The sequence below is a fragment of the Chaetodon auriga genome, chromosome 7, assembly GCF_051107435.1.
Source record: "Chaetodon auriga isolate fChaAug3 chromosome 7, fChaAug3.hap1, whole genome shotgun sequence".
NCBI classification, from domain to species: Eukaryota; Metazoa; Chordata; class Actinopteri; order Chaetodontiformes; family Chaetodontidae; genus Chaetodon; species Chaetodon auriga.
Window position 1 is genome coordinate 21,311,682 of NC_135080.1, and position 18,998 is coordinate 21,330,679.

General features: G+C 41.7%; 1 protein-coding gene across 4 annotated transcripts in view; it reads left to right on the forward strand.

The window, feature by feature from the left end:
- lsamp (limbic system associated membrane protein) overlaps positions 1–18,998 on the forward strand; it is a 412,893-nt gene that overhangs the window by 209,367 nt on the left and 184,528 nt on the right. For 2 of the 4 annotated variants that reach the window (XM_076734636.1, XM_076734635.1), the window contains exon 2: positions 8,053–8,131. In XM_076734636.1, coding sequence (XP_076590751.1) covers positions 8,053–8,131 — 79 coding nt within the window. Of the gene's footprint in view, positions 1–7,667; positions 8,132–18,998 lie in introns of those variants that run through there. The other 2 variants (XM_076734634.1, XM_076734633.1) reach the window with 2 other exon arrangements.

Consider the following 18,998-nt stretch of genomic DNA (forward strand, 5'->3'; position numbering starts at 1 on the left):
GCTTTTGTATTTCAACTCTGAATGAAATGAGCCAAGTCAGAGGCTATTGCTGGGTGCGAATGAGCTGGAAAAAGAAACAGAAATGAAAGTTGCACCATGGTGCTTAATACAGATACCTCAGGATAATGTGTTTGGGAAGCTGAGTGCAATTACACCTCGGCCAGGTCATTTATGGGCTAAACACATATTATTGAGTGGCCCACCCTTCCTAAAAACACCAACCAAGCCAAAAAAAGTCCCATTCTTACACACACCAAAATAGAAAATAAAAAAATCCCATAGTCATTAAGGAAATATTTGTGCTTTTACCTCCGTGGATCCAAGTCTGTGGCTTGTGAGGCAGCATGAAGTATGTGAAATGCGGCTTGGGACCATAACAGCTTTTGGCAAAGCACATATTGGAAGTTTGAGGAGCAGAGTAACACCAAATAGAAGACAGAAAATGCGTTTCTGTTTGTGAGATAATCCAAGCACACGCACACACTGACACACCGGCCAGTATGTGAGATGTTTATCTGACAGAACATTCAAGCAAAAGAGAAAACAGGCGTTTAGATATGATCACATTACACAGCACAACGTATAGAAGCTGGCCGATAGATTTCAGGAATACGTGAAGCACACCATCGAACGTCTGGGGAATTAAATTGCTCTTCAACAGCCAGCACTGTTCAGTTCACATATAAACCAGCTCGCAGCTCTGCACAAAGAAAATAATATCAGAACTGCAGTTCAATTAGACATCTGCTCACACACAAAACCGCTCACGTGCCAGCTTCAACTTTGTCAAGGTTACGCTTTTATGCAAGGGAGGACTTGGAGTGCTTTTTTCTGCCTAATGTGTCTTTTGAAGTGTATTTCGTGTGTGTTGTCTTATGCAAGTAGGTGTTGGCAGCCTCTTCAGGTAGGCCCTGTGCCAGCATAAACCAGCGTCTTTTGGAATGCAGAACACATTACTCAGATGTTAATCTAACCAAAGATGGGGGGGGGGGGGGGGGGGGGGGCGTTGGGGGACTTCGAAAACTCAGGCGATCATTTGTCACCTTCATCTCTTGCCACAACAAGCTATTATAAATGCAGCATGCACCTGCCGTGCTGAATAAATGTGCAGCTAGCGACTGGTCATTCACTTACGAGGTGGCATGCTGGAAAGTTGGTGCTTTGACTGAAAAAAAAAAAATCCTCCTTTGAATGAAATGAATAGCAGCAAAATTTCACTGAAGTGTTCACAATGCCAGTTTCCTTCTAAACTTCGATCACTTTAACACGTTGTCCACAATGTACCGAGCTTTGAGCCAAAGTTTTGCCTCATTTTATGTTTCTGCTGACAGAGAGAAAGACAGATGAGAGCAAGGCTTCAGGCCAAGGTGCGTTATGTTGCGTGTGTGTGTGTGTGTGTGTGTTGGTGGTGATACAGCATACTGCTGAGTATGTTGCTGGGTATCCTTTTTCCTGCGTATCATGCATTTTGCTGCCAAGACCCAGGTTTTGATAGGAATGGCAGGGCAAATTATGCGTGCACTTCTGTTTTATAAAGAGAAGAAAAGCTTCTCTTTTTATCTCTTGTGTCAGTGTTTTTTTCTCTTACACACGTACATGCGCTTACTGTGGCTGTGTGCGTGGGCATGTTTTGCTAATGCAGCCCACTCTACCTTGACACAGAGTGTATTTGTCTTGAAAAACCAAAATAAAAAAAAAAAAATAATAAAAAAGAGGGTTTGGAGGGGCAGCTCGGCTCATTGATCTTCTATAGCTCATGGCAGAACCGAGTGCCATTTGTTTTCATGCAGAGGTTAGATAGTGCACAATGGAGGTGGATGAAGAGTCCAGAACCCATTATAGAGCCTCCTCTTGTGAAACTTTTTCCGGTGTTTGTGTTTCATAGGCTGGTATTGATTTGGGACCCAAAGACGGAGAATACATCTTGAAATGAAATTCACCTACAAGGCGGTTTATCCCAAAATGACATTGGGAAACACAAAACACTGAACACCTATTCAATCCAAATGATTGACAGAAAACAAAAAACATATTTCTGGAATGTGTTTTGAATGAATGACTTATTCGGAATACGTGCTCATTTCCAGCTACAGCAGTTTATGTTCATCATCCACTGACTTCAATGGAAGGTGGAAGAACTACAGAGAGAATTTCGCTAAACAAAATTTTTGAGCCTCCAAGGGACTGCAGTTCAGCTAATGGAGCTGAAAACTTTATTTCAGTCAGCCAGAATTACCTCTCAATATACTGTATACCCACAAAGGACTTTATTGATTACTTCACTTTTTATTACATGTTGTCAGAGAGGAAGCATAGTGCATATGCCTCAGTGGCCATCAGCGAGGAAATGCACTGCAGTGGAGCAGAGACGCTGCTGTTGCTGTGGCCTTCTAGCAGAAAGTTTGAGCTGCACTTTCCTTTTGAGGTTTGCGGCTGACCTTTACACTGGCACACTTGGAAATCAAAGTCTGTGTGTACGCACTGGCAAAATGTTGCGTTTGCTGCCAAAATGAAGTGAAACATTTGGCTTTGACGCAGCAGAGTGCATATGCTGACCAGCCAGCATTTGAGAGTGCAACATTTGGAGTATCATGTGACTGTGGGTTTTTTTGTGTGTGTGTGTGTGTGTGTGTGTGTGTGTGTGTGTGTGACACATGCACGTCTGCATACATTCGACTGTGTGTTCAGATTTACTGTCTTCTCCACTTTGGTTCCTCCTTCCTGTGACTTCCACTTGTGGACATTATTAAGTGAACAGACTTTGAGTTCATTGCAGTTTGCACTCAGTGTGATTTTTGCTTCTGTGCGCAAGGTCAAGACAAAAATGTAGTGTTACTAAAAGCTAACGCTTTGGTTTTACTTGACCAGTCATCCTAATAGATCACGATGTGCCACTTTATGTGGCTACAGTTGCTAAAAGTGACAAGTGTTGGTGCTAACAAGACACAAGTTCCCCCAAATTGCACAGAAGAAGCCGTTGTTTGTTTGTTTATGTGTACCTGCACACACATTTCCATATCTTGCTTTCACATTTGTCAAACAACAAGAATAAATGCTTGCTTTTAGTCAGCATGTGTGGTATGGAGCTTATGCTAACGACCAGTTACACAAGCCAGTCCTCAACAGGGCCTGACCTTTGCTTTCGTGAGCCATAATGTGGACAGCATGCAGGTGTTATAGGTGTAGGCAGAATTGACCAATCACAGTGGGTATTAAGCCTATTTATCTGTCAGTGTGAATGTGGCAAAGTTGTTATTCTTGAACTTAGTGCTCTAGTATTTTATTCTTACACTTCTATAAAGCTGCAGGGGATTTGTGGGGGGATTTAAAAAGAATGTTCAAAATTGAGGAAACTGAGGCTGAAATATGCTCCCTTTTACATCTTAGAATGGGTCAAGCTCCAAAAACACTGTATCCCATGCTTCCCATAAGGCAACAAGATAGTAAACATGATAGATAGTCTTTCCTTAGACCCTTCTTGCCTTGTAAAAGCCCATGGCTTTCAAACGGGAAGCGCCCAGTTTGTAACTCAGGCTGCCTGTTAAGAATTGGTAGTTTCCAAGCCTAGGCAGAGATAACCCTGTTGACATCGCTATGGCATCGTCAGGGCTGTTTTCACAAGCTTGACAAAGCTCCTCCAGAGCCACAGAGGATATTATACAACTCTTTTCACGGGCTAAATAAAGTGTGAAGTGTAAAATCAGTGGAGTGACCCTTTAAACGAACCACACGATCCAAGAGGAAAGCCTTGACATGAGCAAACCTTATATTTTTTCTGTAAGAGCATTTGAAATTGGAATATATAACTTATAGTAAAGTGTTACAGAGAGAAACAGCAAGTGATGAAATCTAGGAAGCGATGATGAATCCAGGTAATACTGATGAAATCCAGGCCATGGGAAGGTGTTATAAAATAATGTGCAGCCATTGCCACACTGACACTGCATGGTTATGTGTGCTATATTGAACAAGACTCTGAAAGGGAGAAGCAAAACTGCAGTAAGCCTTACCGATGTCATGCTGCTACATCACATTGTTGTATTCTTAATTGTAAAGCGCTGAAAAGAACCAGCATGACATGAAATACACAATAAGAAATCATATAATGCACTAGAACAATGCATTTAAAACGTGCATCATAAGCTGGCTGGAGCTTACTTGAATTAGACTATTGAGCACATTATTGTTACCAGTTGTTATGTTCTAGTTTTATACTGTAATCACATCAAAAAGCATGCGTTTTTAACAATGCATGAAATTGGACAGTCTGTGTCATTAGTTACAATTATTTGCTGTGCAGATGACCCAAAAAGAAAGTGGTTTGGACCAGTCCTCCTTGATTGTGTACAATACCAAATCAGATTATTCTTGTAATGATAGTGGGGTAATGTAACCAAAATTTGCCCCAATATGTTACTGTTTTTCCAATTCAAATGAAAGGTTATTCCAAAAAAAGTACAAACTTCATCAGTCAACACAGCAGGTGCCATTTGATTTTCATGCCACAGACCAAAGTTGTGTTTCTCTGATGTCTTTGTGCTAATATTTCCATGTGTTGAATGAACTGACATCATAGGACCAGTATGAGTCAATTCAGTTTTAAGAGAGGATTTTCTGTCTTTACATCAGAGTCATACATCCTTCTCTCTGCTGTTCTGAGCCCTTCCTCTTTGATCAGCGGGCCCAAGCAGAGTCACTCTGCCAGAGTCATTATGACTAATGAGATGGGGAAAAAGTCAGGGCACCTCATAATGTGTCTTAATAAAATCACTCTATAGTGGCTGCCCTTTGATGCAAACCCTCTGTCAATAAATTACAAAAGGCCAAGTCACGTTTTGCTAACAAATGTCCGAAACACTTGCAGCCTTGAATTCAGCCTCCGAGCAAGCACCTCCTTCAGTATAATTTAGGATGCAGTGTGATAGCCCCGTTGCCAAGCGTGAAGAAGCAGAGACATGATTTCTAGTTACATTGCATTAGTCTCTGGTGTGTTTCAATAAAATTGCTTCCTGGGGCGTTCCTTGCTAGCAACTTAAGTTGAACTACACAGAGTTGAATAATAGATCATGTTCTGCTTTCCCCTCAAAGAAGTTAATTCCCCTCATACCGTCGTTGTTTCATCATTTATCTGTCACAGACTGCAGTGCTTGTCATAGAAGATACCAATTATAGTGTCTCTCTCTCTCTGTCTCTCTCTCACCGTATCATGTATTAACTATTGTCCTCAAAAATCACATTTTGCTCTGCGGTACATTACAGCAGTGTTTGCAGTCGATGCAAAGAAAAGTTGACGTGCATTTTGTTGTATATATGCACAACAATTAACCTGTCATCATACCTGAATTATAGAGACAAAAAAGCAGGCAGCTCAAGGAAGGAGCGTGCTGTATAAATCAGCAGTTAACTAAATTCAGTAATGTCAGAATTTTACCTTTGTGCTTCGTCTGTGTCATATTTGTCAACTGTTTTCAAATGGAATTGAGACATTTTTAATGCTGACAGCCAACCGGTGACTTTTCCCTGAATAGGCCACATGTTTCTACACATCTATTGTTGTATTTACTTACAGTATTTTATGTACCATTTCTCTTGTGTACACCACAGCAGAATGTATGGCCGCCTCTGCTGTCTAAACCACACGACCACCAAACCAAGAGCACCCCACAAGCATGATAATCACCACTGTGTCTTCTAGCACAGTGTGCACGTGCGTATGCGTGTGTGTGTGTGTGTGTGTGTGTGTGTGTGTGTGTGTGTGTGTGTGTTTTCTCTCTAATGTGAGGCAGAGCAAGGGATCACTGGCCTTTTGTTAGGAATTGGTTAAAGCTGCTATGTCCCTGGCCACTGACAGACCTTTGAGAATTTCTAACTAAAAATGTAGATAAAAGCCACACAGGAGCCATTCTTGTGTATATCTGCATGCGATGGACTTCCTTGTCTCTCCTCTTCAAAGCACATAGTCCCATTTTAAGTGGTCTTAATGCATGTGCTCTTTCATAAACTGCAGAATCTCCAAGATTGCTAAAACCTCCAGAAGCTTTAAGGAAATCATAACAGGCACTGATTATTAAGGGCCAAGCAGGGAGCAGCTCTGCAAGCATCCCTCGTTGAAAGCATTTTAGTCCTCCTTAACTAATGCACTAAACATTAGCACCTCCATACACTCCCCATTATCAATTACCTCACAGTAATTGCTTTTCAGCTGTGTGTACATCTGCACTTCCATTTTCTCTAATCTAGCTGTAAAGCCTACATGTCACAGTAGGCTGCAGCTGCTGAACGCATGGCTGAAAACCTGGGGTTTGTGTCTGATCTGGTGCTTAAAATCTGCTGATGCTGGAAATAAGGCTTAACCACACGGCCTTGCACTGGTTCAATCAGGCTGCTGGTGATCAGAACAGGATTACTCCTCATTGTAAGAGCGCTAGAACAATTTATTATATTTAGAGATAAGTAGGCGTGATCACGCAAGGACGTGCCATGTTAACATCATCATTCTACATTCAAGTCATATCTTCACCAAATCCTGTGTTTTCATCCATGTGCAGAGTTTGAGAATTAGAGTTCAAGACTTCACGTGTCTGATTCGAAATTATCATCCAAACACCCCCCAGAGACAAAACAAAAATGCATGTGCAACGAATGACAATGATTCACATTAGTATTAATATATTTTCTGAATCAAATAAAATGCTAAATGCACTGCGTAAATTTTTACTCTGCAGTTCATTAAGCACATCACCAAACGAGCATTAGATCATGGCCTATTAAGCCGCTGCTTGATTGGCAAGTGGTGAAATTAGAAGCTATTTCTGCATTCACATTTCTGTTGAATTGGGAGGTGCACACCTTCAAAACTTGTGTCCTTGCTTTGGTTTGAAGTGGATCTAATTACCTACCGAGCTACAGCCTCATGGCAGTCATGGCAGTCTAGACAAGAGGTGATTACGTCTGGTTAAGCTATTCACTGCTGGGCTTCGGCGCTGTTCACGGTCAACAGCGTGTTTGTGCTTCTTCTCTCTTTTTCCACTTCATTCATTTTGCTCCTTTGTGAGAGGATAGAAAGCAACATGGTTAGATTATGCTGAAGAGTAGATTCATTTAGGTAAGAATGATTCAAAGTCATTGATCAGGGTTTAAATGGGACGATTTAAACAGGAGTTTTTAATTTTCAAACAGAAGTTTAAAACCCCACACTTGCTCACAACTCCAGAAAGTCTTAGCCACCGGCGGGTACATGGTCCAGTGCAGTCTGCTTGGCATGAAAATGGAGCCACTGCTCAAGATAACTGGATACATGTGACCCTACAGTTTGTTTGAAGACTAATGATAACATGATACTGTAGTGATCCCTGCTGAGACTGTGTTTTTCTGCTTGGCTTCACCTCCAGGAAGGTTAGCACACATTGCTGTGTACAGATTACCACCTGTGGTCCTGATCAGGGTGGGTGCCTGGGCCACTTTGTTGCCACAACACCCCTTTTTTTAAAACAAAAAAACAAAAAAACAAAAAACAAAAACGTCTTTTGCCCATATTCCTCAGTCCTCACTCAGTTGTGTCTTACTGAAAGGGACCTCAGGTGGTGCTGTTGTCCTGACAACCAATAAGGGGAGCATCACAGCCAGACGGCTGAATAATCTGAGAGAGAGAGAGAGAGAGAGAGAGAGAGAGAGAGAGAGAGAGAGAGAGGCGGTGGTGGGGGGTGATTTCCCCAGAGTCTGAACATCGCCGTTGCTGGCTGTGCCGTTCCTTTACGCGGAGAGCATTACGCATCAGTGGACTATAGAGCGAGGACCCCGCACAACACAGCACCTAAAAAGTCTTTAAGGAAGACCGTCTCACCCATACCCTCCGGACTGCTTTGGACTTAAAGGCATTCCCGTTTTCCGAGAAGTCTGGACAACTACTCTGCTCCCTCCCTCCCCTTTTACCCTTGGATCTATAGCTGCCGAAAAGCACGCTCCTGTGCTTTAAAATGCAAGTCGGACGCAAAACGTGTTGGAGGCAATTGCAGGCTTCTTTTTTCAGACTGCTGTGTCTTATCCCCACAGGATTCCCCGTCCGGAGTGTGGATATGCAGCGGGCCACCGACAACATCACCATCCGCCAGGGAGACACGGCGATAATAAGGTAAGTCTCATCCTCCAACTTTCCTCTCGCGCCCGCTTGCCTGCCTCCGGCTGCACGGCAGCATCCTGCCTGCTCGCGGGCAGGTGCACGCCACAGACCGCGGTACCAAAAGGCAATCGTGTCATGGACTGTGTGAACGTGATCATGAAGACGAATTTGTCTCGATTCCTCCTGCGGTAAACTTCTATTTCTGCAAGATTACAAAGAAGTAAACGAGGACGAGGAGTGTTTGGGTGAAAGTTTATTCGCTTAGCGATCCAACTTTTGTCTCACCAGGCAGTCCTGTCAAAATATGATATTTCTATAATACACATCACATCCTTGTCGGCATTCGTCTTGTAGCAATGACTTTATAGTGCATTATAAATCCACCCCCCGTGCCTTATTCCGACATGGAACCACGTACAGTTTTACAGTGCATGACATCGGTGTTCTGGAGGGATTTGCACGGCTGGAGAATCAAAAGAAAAAAAAAAAAAAAAAAAAGACATGACGCACAGCGCATCGGAGCTGTGGTCACCGAGGCTCCTCTTTCCTAGTTAATCCAAGAACCTTTTGGTCGGGCGAAGTGCGTCACGGTGTCCGGAGATGCTGCTCGCGTGTGGATTAATGGCAGAGACGGGATTCGAGACACAGATAAGAGGATGATGAGAGAGCTGTGCAGCCTTGTTCACAGTTTACAAATTACTGTTTCGAAATATTAATTGCAGCCTGCAGGGAACAAGCAGAGGGAATACCATTAGTGTCAAATGGACGTGAATTCAATTCGAACTCTATTGATTTGCATCCCATGTTTGCAGCTCCGTGCACATAACGCTCAAGTCTCCGCGTCCAGTTTTGTCTGTGACATGGAGCAAGTATCTATGAGCATAATAGCCTCACATCCCACTTAATCACTTCCTAGACAATGCAAGCTGTCAACTGTGTGGTATTGTGACAGTGCTGGGCAGATGTCAGTGACCACGTGATCCGAGCCATGTGTTTGTGGCAGGCTATAAATGCGAGGGGATTTAGATTTGGTTGGTTTTTGTAAACAAGGCGCTTTTCTCCGCCTCCAAAAAGGAAGTCCAGGTATGTGATAGGCTGCGCACAGAGCACAGGATCACATTGATTTTTACGTGCACGGTGTATTTACAGTACCACCACCCATTCTTTGCCTAATGAGTGTGAGGATATAGAAGGCAATTATGGGATAGACCTTTAACACACATCCCCGTCGAAAAGCCTGCAGACACACAAACACGTTCCCTCACCTGTGCCGCGAGGTGCACGCACACACACACAAATCTCCACACGCACGCAAAACAAATAAATCCCTTTAATGGATTCCTCCTTGCAACCAGGTGTCATCCATTCAGGGATCCACTGATCAAATTAGTCAATTGACTCAGTTACTGTTGAACTCATCAGGGGTCAAAGCTATTTGTTTCACTTTCTAAATCCAATTGATTGCATCTTTGCTATATTCAGCTGTTTACTCACCCAGTCAGTCTGTTTCCTTTAAAGGTAATGGCAGGCTTCGCACTCAGCAAGAGCCAAATGGGATCCTCCTTTCCAGGAGAACACTTGCGTCCCAAGTCCACTATTTCACCATTATCTCCGACAAACGATCTTTGAATGATTATCTGTGGTAATCACTCAGCGAGTGTCATAATTAATTAGATGTTTATGATGTATCTCCTTGGCATTACTGATCAGTCTTATTTATAGTCAGTCACACAACAATAAACTGCAACTCAGACCCCTGTGGCTCCATTGAAAAACACAACCATTTTTCACACCCAGTTTCCACCTGACAAATTGGATATGGAGGAGGGGAGGGGGAAAAAAAACATGAGGGCTAAAATGCGAGAACTTTGAGCAGGGGTGGGAGGCCGTCGGCTAGTAATTTGTCGAGCTACACAGTGTATCTGATTCTATAAGCGGGGTTTTGTGAAGGCTGAGGGGATATTGGTGACCTGGGGGCGTAATAAGGCCTGTGCTCCTTTAGTGGAGCCTGTGGCTGCAGTCGTGACATTCATGGCACAAGCAAAGAGATGCTGGAGTGGAGAAGCAGTATGTGGTCGAGCAACCGCTGTGACAGAACACACAGCAGCAGGCCTCGCTGCAGAAATGAGAAAGGAAATTTATTTTTACCAGGGGCCCAGAACTGTGTCATGCTGAATAAATAAGTAAACTAAGTATTTTCTCTTCATGTTTAAAACTTACAGATTTGCAGCCTTATTTGTAGCTCACAGTGAAAGCCCGTGGCAGAGGTATGTATTTAAGCTTTATAATGCTATGGCTTAATTTATATCACGAGAACATTTAATGCATTACTTCGGCTTTGCGTGGCACATTATAAAAAGCATTTTTAATGGAGGAAGATGCATTAAATATCACAGTGTAAATACCCTTGATTTATGCAGACTAGACTGAATTAATAATAAAATATTTGAATTTTAAGATACATTCAAATATAGGCCAGCACTTTGTTTTGACCGGCACACCATAGTTGATTTTTTTCAGCATGTTGTGACACAATGCCTTACCCACAGAATCTCATTTTTCCTCAAAAGTGACCATGAACTAAACATTGACAGACTTTCCACCAACTATTGATGCCCATAAAGAACAGCAATGACTCTTAATTGATCTCCTTCAGCTTGTCTTCTTCAGTGGTCGTCTGTTCTCCTTTAAGTCAGCGTCAGATGCAAAGATTTAGCTGCTCTTAACCTTTGAGCCCTTTTGCCTAAGCAGGCCATCCAGGAGTTAATCTGAAAGAGCTTATTCTTTTGAAGACTGTCACCATGTTGAGCTGGTTTCTGTCAACATTTTCACACCAGCTTTTGTAATGTGCAGTGAATTAGAGCTCATCTGATGTGCGCGAGGCTGTGGGATTAAACTCTAGTCACCACAAACGTGTCAGTGGTAAGGTTTTGTAATATAGTTTATCTTTGGATCTCCCGTTGGACTTGTGTAACATGCTTTACTCAGAAGTAACCATGTAAGCGTCGCACATCCCAAGATTTTAATGATCTGTTGGCTCTGTATTGAGTTCAAATATTACAGAGGGTCTTACATTGGTCCCCAAGCTGTCTTCTCGCTCTAAAGGGGGCTTTTTTGAAGAATTTGTATCTGCTTGAAGTGACATTTGCCAGTGGAAAGCATGAGCATAATTTTCAGCATATTGAATCTACGCCTGTGTCCCAGCACTCATGTTTCAGACCTGTAAGTTTAGGTCGCAGAAAAACACCCCATATTTCAGAGCCCCTTCTATGGTGACTTCGCCTGTTTTTTTGTTTGTTTGTTTGTTTGTTTTTTTACTAGGATGATGTCAACAAGTGAAATCTAACTCTTTTCATCTACAGCAAGCCACAGTGTGAATCTGAGAAGAAAAAGAAAAGTTTCTCCACGTTTCTTCAAGCCATTTCTGTTTCACAATAGTTAACTTTTTAATTGCTTTTTTTTGAGTCCCTCACTATGCAGGCGCCTTAAGGAGGAAGTTGCAATGTCAGGCAAAGCCCTGATAATTGACAATTACTTATTAAAGCATTAATGACACAGTCTGTGTGATTGCTCTCCTCTGGGTCAATTATCTTTCTGCACTATGACAATACACCCTGCCTGACTTGTTGCTTTCAGTGAAAATGATGTTGCTCTTGTGCTTTGCCCCAGAGGATCTTTGTCAAAACTTACCCCAGAACCCAGCCTTTAATTTGAGTCAGCCACATATTATGTTTGTGAAATCTGCTGGCGGTTCAGACACTACATAAAACATGATGTTAGTCTAATGTTCCAGTTCCAATACAACTGACTGCCCGATGGTAGTGAATACAGTTATTTTCATTTGCATTATTAAAACCTCAACTATTGAACTCTGATGGCTGATGCGTCTCTGAGTGCTGTGATGTGCATCAGCCACTCCAACAAACTGCACTTGGAACATGGAAACAAAGACTTTCCGGATGTTGGAAATGAGTTCACATTCTCAGCATATCACACTGTGAGAAAAGCTTCTGGTTTATTTCCACTGTACATCTGGTACCAATCGTACAGCACAAAGCTTGCACTGATTCTATATGTCTTCCTTGGAGGTTGCTATAAAAAGGGAAAAAAAATTCTTAACGTAGTACAGAATGTCTAAAAGTGAAACAGTATATATTTCAGCTTAAATCACACACCACTATTTCAGGAAGACAGTAAACCAAACGGCCGTATTGTTTCATTTTGATAAAAAATATGTTTTCCAGTTGTGGTCACAGGAAGCACAAGCACATTTTATTTTATTTTATTTTTTATTTCAAGACTATCATAGCACATGGCTTGACAAAGACATTGGTGTTGTTGTTGGCCAGCGTACCGTAGCCAGTCCTGCTCAGATCTAAAACCCAAACCCAGCCAGTAATCATACGTTTCAGACATGACCTGACTGAACCCGTCTGGTACTCCCAAATTTGAGTCCCAAACCCAAAAAAAAGACCACACAAATGTAATGCAGTCAACTGCCAACATGTAACAATATGTTCTGCATCTCGAAATAAAAAATATTCTTCCTTAATGGATAGTAGATCAACTTTGCTTTTTCCCGATACTGACCTGATGAACGAGGCTGGTGAAGTCAAAGTGTCTCTCCCAGACAGTTCTAATCAGAACAGAGCTTTGCACGGCACATCCGTCATGCTCGGTAAGAGCAGGAGTTGTGGAGGAAAGTTGGAGGTTGGAGGCTGTCACAACAACATATAACAACATATCACACCAACATCATGCCATTGCATGTTACTACAATGCGATGACCTTCCCTGAATCTCTGGCTATTTTGAGAAGCTCCCTCTTTGTGAAATTTTGGTTTATGTCATCCATTACTGACTGTTAGCTTGTCAGGCTAAAGCACCACTTTGGTTACCCTTTCTGTCTTCCTGCTTCCTGGGGAGCATTGTGTATTGACTTGGAACTACTTGCGAGAGACACACAGAGAGAGAATTGTCTCATTAAGTTGCATTTGAGACCTGACCTTGCTGAACTCTACCAGTGTAAGGCCCAAATGTCTCTTTATGCATTCAATTTGCATTTACTAAGAAAAGAAGAATTTTAGAACTTTTAAGTTTTATGGAAGTTTTTCAAGAACTTGGAAATGTCACCCACTTGGCAACTTGATGAACCAAGGTCCTTGCCCTATTGCAGATAGTTTGCAGCCCAAAAAGGTTTCTGCTGCTAAACTTGTACTTTTTAATTGGCTGTTATCTATTACATTTTTCTTTTTACAGATTTTCCAGTACAGAACAACATATTAAACACAGGAATTAGTTGGTGGACTTGGCAGTGCACAACTGAAGTTCAGTGCAGTATTTTGTATCAAAGCAGGAGCTAGTTTGGCCTGTATGTAGTGAGAGTAAGATTGTCAAGATCAAGTGGAAGAGGCTCCAGCATGTCTGACTTCAGGATGCTTTTTTCACAGATCAACAATTAATGATGACTGTTTTTAACTGCAAAGGCGATGAATTCCAAACCTTAACCATAGTGTATCGATACTGTAATTTCCATTTGAGAATATTGCACAAGTTACTCATTACACAAAAAAAAAAAACTGGCAACAGGGATAGCATCCCTAAATATGTAAATGAATGCCTTTTTTAACATATTGAATAGCAGTTACCAGGGGAAATAGTAAAGTTAAAAAGGGGAAAAAAGGGCCATTAAGTGTCATTCAGTCAGTTGAGTCATTTCGGGGGTTAGGGTTAATTGACCAAATGACACTTGACAACAGTCATAAACACCTCATGGTCACGACAGGTGTCATGTCATGGTTATGACAGTATGTAATGTCAGTCTGTTACCAGTTTGATTGAGGTGGCAGCTGGAGCCACAGTCTTTGTTTACCTGAATCAGTGAGGCTTCATGAGAGCTAACCTGTACTCTAATACTCTAAAACTCTAATAGGCATCACTGTAATAAAAAAATTAAAACACAGTTATGTCTGTGCCCGCACGTGGGTATATTGTTTACCATCAGGCTTTAGAACTGACCCGTAAGCAACATTTCTTCCTGTCACATTAAGTAATGATGGAGACAGAGTGCAGATATTCATTTTCACAGACAATACAAAGCTTTGGTAACGTGATATTGTGAGCAATACAGTCTAGGCTGTATTCCAAGTGGAAGGAGCCAACTGAGGAAACACAGATCAATTTCTGGATTTCCGGGCAGAGGGCAACAGTGCAACATAATTTGGGATGTCCAGCCCCCAGGGGGCCTCTATATTTCCCTCTGCAGCTCATCAGATCGGAGGGCTGCTTCTTTTTATATATATATATATATATATATATATATATATATATATATATATATATATATATCTCAGTCCCTCTGTCTCTTCATCGTTCTCTCCCCCCTCTTTTTTCTCTTGGCCAGCATTGGATTGTCCATTCCTGCTGTCTTAACCTGATTCAGTGACCATGGAGTCAGATGAGAAAAAGAGGAAGAAAACGAGGGGGTTTCTTTATGAGGATGATAAAGGGAAAAAAATTGTAAAAGGGAAAGATGATGGCCAAAGAGCCCTCACAAAGAAAGAGAGACACAAACAGAGGGAAGAGACAAGAGTATGATGGGTAGAATTAGAGTGGGAGGGGGGAGGGAGGGGGGAGGGCAGGGACACAGTATTAGTACAATCAGCACAGTAATCCCTTCTGTTCCAGCCTGGGCCGACGCAGGATTTTCAAATCAATTTCATTTTCACTCATGATGCTGCAGTGGGGGAGCTGAGTGGCTGCCAGTTGGGTCATTATCGTCTTGTCCCCATTTTGGCTTGGGACAGAGCAGAGGTGAGGGGGGAAGCTTCAGGGGCACAGGGACTTGGTTTTGGTTGATATTTTGCCACTTCTGCAAAGTTTTGTGAAGTCTTTTGGAACAGCTCTTGGTCATCATAAGTTCCAGAGGCTTTCATCATGGTCAGTAGGATCTGAATAATGGCCTGCAGAGACAATGTGAAGCTTTCTGACATGGCAGATGAACAAAGTTCTGACGTTTTCATCTGAAATCCACAGTCCAATGCAGTTCAGTGGGCCGTCTGGGCCTCTTTCAAGGGCTCCCAACCAGATATGCTCTCAGCCTGTAGTTTGATGTTTGCTCGTTCAACCTCAGAAAACATATCAGGACACTCTGAGCTCTTCATTATGTGGCTTCCACGTGTTTTTGCAAATAACTCAACCAGCGAAAATAAACCTGAAATGTTTTTTGATACAACTGAATATTAAAGTGGAGCTTCTCTGTAAAAGCAATCCCACTCCATTTTCCTCTTTACCCAGGCTTTTGTTGTGGAGGCCAGACTGTCTCTAAGTGCATATTTAAGCAACTCAGCAATTTCTCACAGCCTCTGGCTACCTAAAGGCAATGGCAGTAGAAGTAGAGTGAAGGAGTATTCTTATTTCTCTCAGAGAACCTCAGAGCTGCAGTAGATGTAGTGTAAAAAATGGTACAGACCCAAAGTGTATGTTTCAACTAACTACTGCCCGTACCCTAATGTGCTGCGCTGTGTGGTATATAGCAGCGCCTTCCATACATCTTTTAAAAGCATCCTTATAGCTAAACTACTGAATAGGTCAATTGCCCATGACTCATAAAAAGACATGTGTCACCATTGGAGAGTATAGTGATAGGTCGGTACTGGACCTTCATCCTCACCCTGTTAACATGGTTTTGGTTAAAATAAGTATGTTACTATTACATATGTGACATTAAAATAGGTCAGTGTTGACTTTCAATTTCACATGTTTGTTTAACCCAACCATCCACCCCACCTTCCTCCAAATGCAGACTTTCTTGCTCTTTATACAACGTCACCTGACTTCCTCCTTCACTCCTTTCATAATTACATCCACTAGAGGTCACAGCCTAATAATACATGTAAGAAAAAGTCATAATAACCTACTTGGAATGTCGACTTACACGGTTATTTTTCTGGTGAGGACGGCTTCTGTCAGGACTCAGGCTTTGCCATCATAATGGAGCTGCCAAGTTGGTACAGTTGCTTAAAAACCACAAGCTTTTTCCATGGAAGTGTCCATCTTGACTGCCATTACCAACCAACCAATTTGCTGCAATTCAGCTGTAATGTAAAATGTAAAAGAACAAAGCAGGAAATTGAATTAAAACTTAACATTTTCACAAGCACCTCGGTGTCACCCCTGACATGAAATAGGAGAAATGAAGAGAGTGATTGAAGCCAGCTTGAGCTCAGTGCTGGAAGCTGGGCGTGTGGAAGCAGGTTAAATAATTTTAAATCTATCAGTCAGGATGAATTCAAATTAAAGCTGAAACATGTGGCTTTGAGCTGTGATGACTCCCGTCCCTGCAGCTGTAAATCCACATGGCTTTAAAGAAGATTAGAGGCTCGCAGTAAGCATAGTCCTGGCTGAGCACACTCATTGTTTACCTCCCATTTCTTCTGAGATCAGCAAAAATCTGCTTACTGACCCACTGACACACATGGTGAAAGATGGCATCACACTGTGATTATACTGTCGATGTGGTTTCAGGGTAGTGAAGATGTCATCAGTAAAGTATAACGTTTATTTAAATTGCACGTTCATTCATCGTACATTACCGGATGAAGGTGTTTTTGCTTTGGCAAACCTGCAGCCACCACTACTGTTGATGTACATGGCTGAACTGTGCTCAGCATAGTCAGCAATTTTTACCAGATTTGCTCACAAAGCAACAAAAAGCCACAAGGAAGGACAAAGATAAAACTATCCGCCTACTTACTTACAAGAGTCACATGAGTCAAGGTTATGTGATTGATCTCATAATTTGAAAGCAGGTAGAAATCTGTATAAATGAAACAAGATTTTGGCTTTTTCAGATTTTTGAAATTGATGTTTGTGAATGTGTTTACAGTCTTCACAAATCAATGTATGTATTTAATAGCTCAAATGAATAGAAACACTGGAAATGTTCACGTTGGTCTGCATGGTCAGCTCTCGAATATAAAACCTGATCTTGTGTTATTGTTCTACTCAAGCTGCTGATTTCAACAACAGTGATACAAGGCAGTTTTTATTTACAACATTCTGGTATTTGAACTAATTACAGTACCATGGCCAAGCTTAGGAGGCAGGTGCTGGTAATTAGCACCGTCAACACAATGAAGGAACGGAATATTAAATGATCTCTTCTTATTATGTGTTTTGCCATAAACAATCATTTGTAAGGAATGACAAGGGTTGGGTCTGAAAAGATCATTAATTGCTCAACAATACAGTAAGCCTAGAAATGAGCTCTATTTTGTGAGTGGAATCCAGTAAACAGACTGGCATGTAGCACTCAAATGCACCAACACAATGCACTGTGTTTGTGAGACAATAGCATTAAAAGACAGCTACGATTTGTTGCAGTAGCTTATACTACAGTATAATGAAATGTAACTAGAGAGCAATGTAAGACTTCCACTGCTATCACTTGAAGTTTGTAGTTGAGTGGTCAGGGTGTTTCTGGAAGCAGTACATACCACAATAGACCAGCTTCTTAAGGCTTAACATGTACTTCATACTTCATACACATAGACATGTGTCTACTGGTACAGGTTTGGAAATACCGTTTCAGAGCAGGAGGTATCCCTTAAAGCGTATTTCCACGCTGTCATTCCCAGTGTCTGCACTGCTACACTGCTACACAGCGAGCCAGTTTTGCTGACATGGCAGATACATCCAAATACATGTGGTATTGATATCAACACAAAAACAGTCATTTTTACACGAGTCCTCCTCCTCCTGCGCAATCTACCCAGGCGCCACCTCTCACCTAAACCAAGTGGAGTATTTCCAGTAAGTTTGTCTGACATGGACAAATGTGCTACATGTGTGAAAGAGCAATTCTGGACAATGCCCAGACCTGATTCTGCGGACATTGTTTGGAGTTATGAGAAAACAGATTTAGTGTCTCTGCTATGTATTCAGGGCGGGCAGCACAAATCCAGCTGCCTTGCAAGGTCATGAGATTTGAGCAGCAGAGCTCCTTACCATGTGCTTACGTGACCTGAGAGCCACAGATGGTGGCGATAATGCACCTCTGTTGCATCACTGTCATTCCCATTTGGAACCTTAAAGCTTGCATTTCAAAAGTTAGTTTTGCCGTTTTTGAGTCTTTTGTCTTTTAAAGTGTTGTCTCGTGAGGTAGTTGTTTTTGTTTGTGTAGATGTCCAACATAAAAAGAAGAAAATCGAATGTGATGAATTATGGGACAGTATGGTTACTTCAAAGCGTTTCTTAATTGAATTTACAGATTAATTACTGGAAATCACTATAATGTCACATCATTTATCTAAAATGCCACATAGCAGCAGAGTTACTGATGAAAGTAATTCACTTAATGTGATTTGATGGCTCAAAACTGAAGAATCTCCCATTGCCACTCGTTACCAAGGTTGGTCTAATGTGATACAATAATGAGGTGTTTGTTATCCCCAGGAAGATATAGTCCTACTGTTTGGTTTCATACAGAATAGAGATTGCTATTTCCTTTCAGAGAAAAGCAGCTGAGAGTGGTCTTTGAATGTTTTGATTCCATAGCATGGTGAGCGTACATCTGCAAAGTGAATGCTGTTGAATTTATTTTTAAATGTCTTTATCTGAAGGATTCGCTAAGCATTTAATATGAACAAAAAAGAAGAGGAGCAACACAAGAGCTGAAGGTGTTCAGAGTAAACTTTGTTCAAGATTTTAAAACGAAAGATGAAAAACGATGACATTTTAGGATAAAATGGGTTTTTCGTAGGTTTGTTAAGATTAATTCAATCAGTGCAAATGACTTTGGAAGCAATTAGCGAGCGAGGGAAAAGAGCCAGGTTCTGGGGATAGCAGCGACTTATCGAAAAAATTAAGTGGCTGTACTT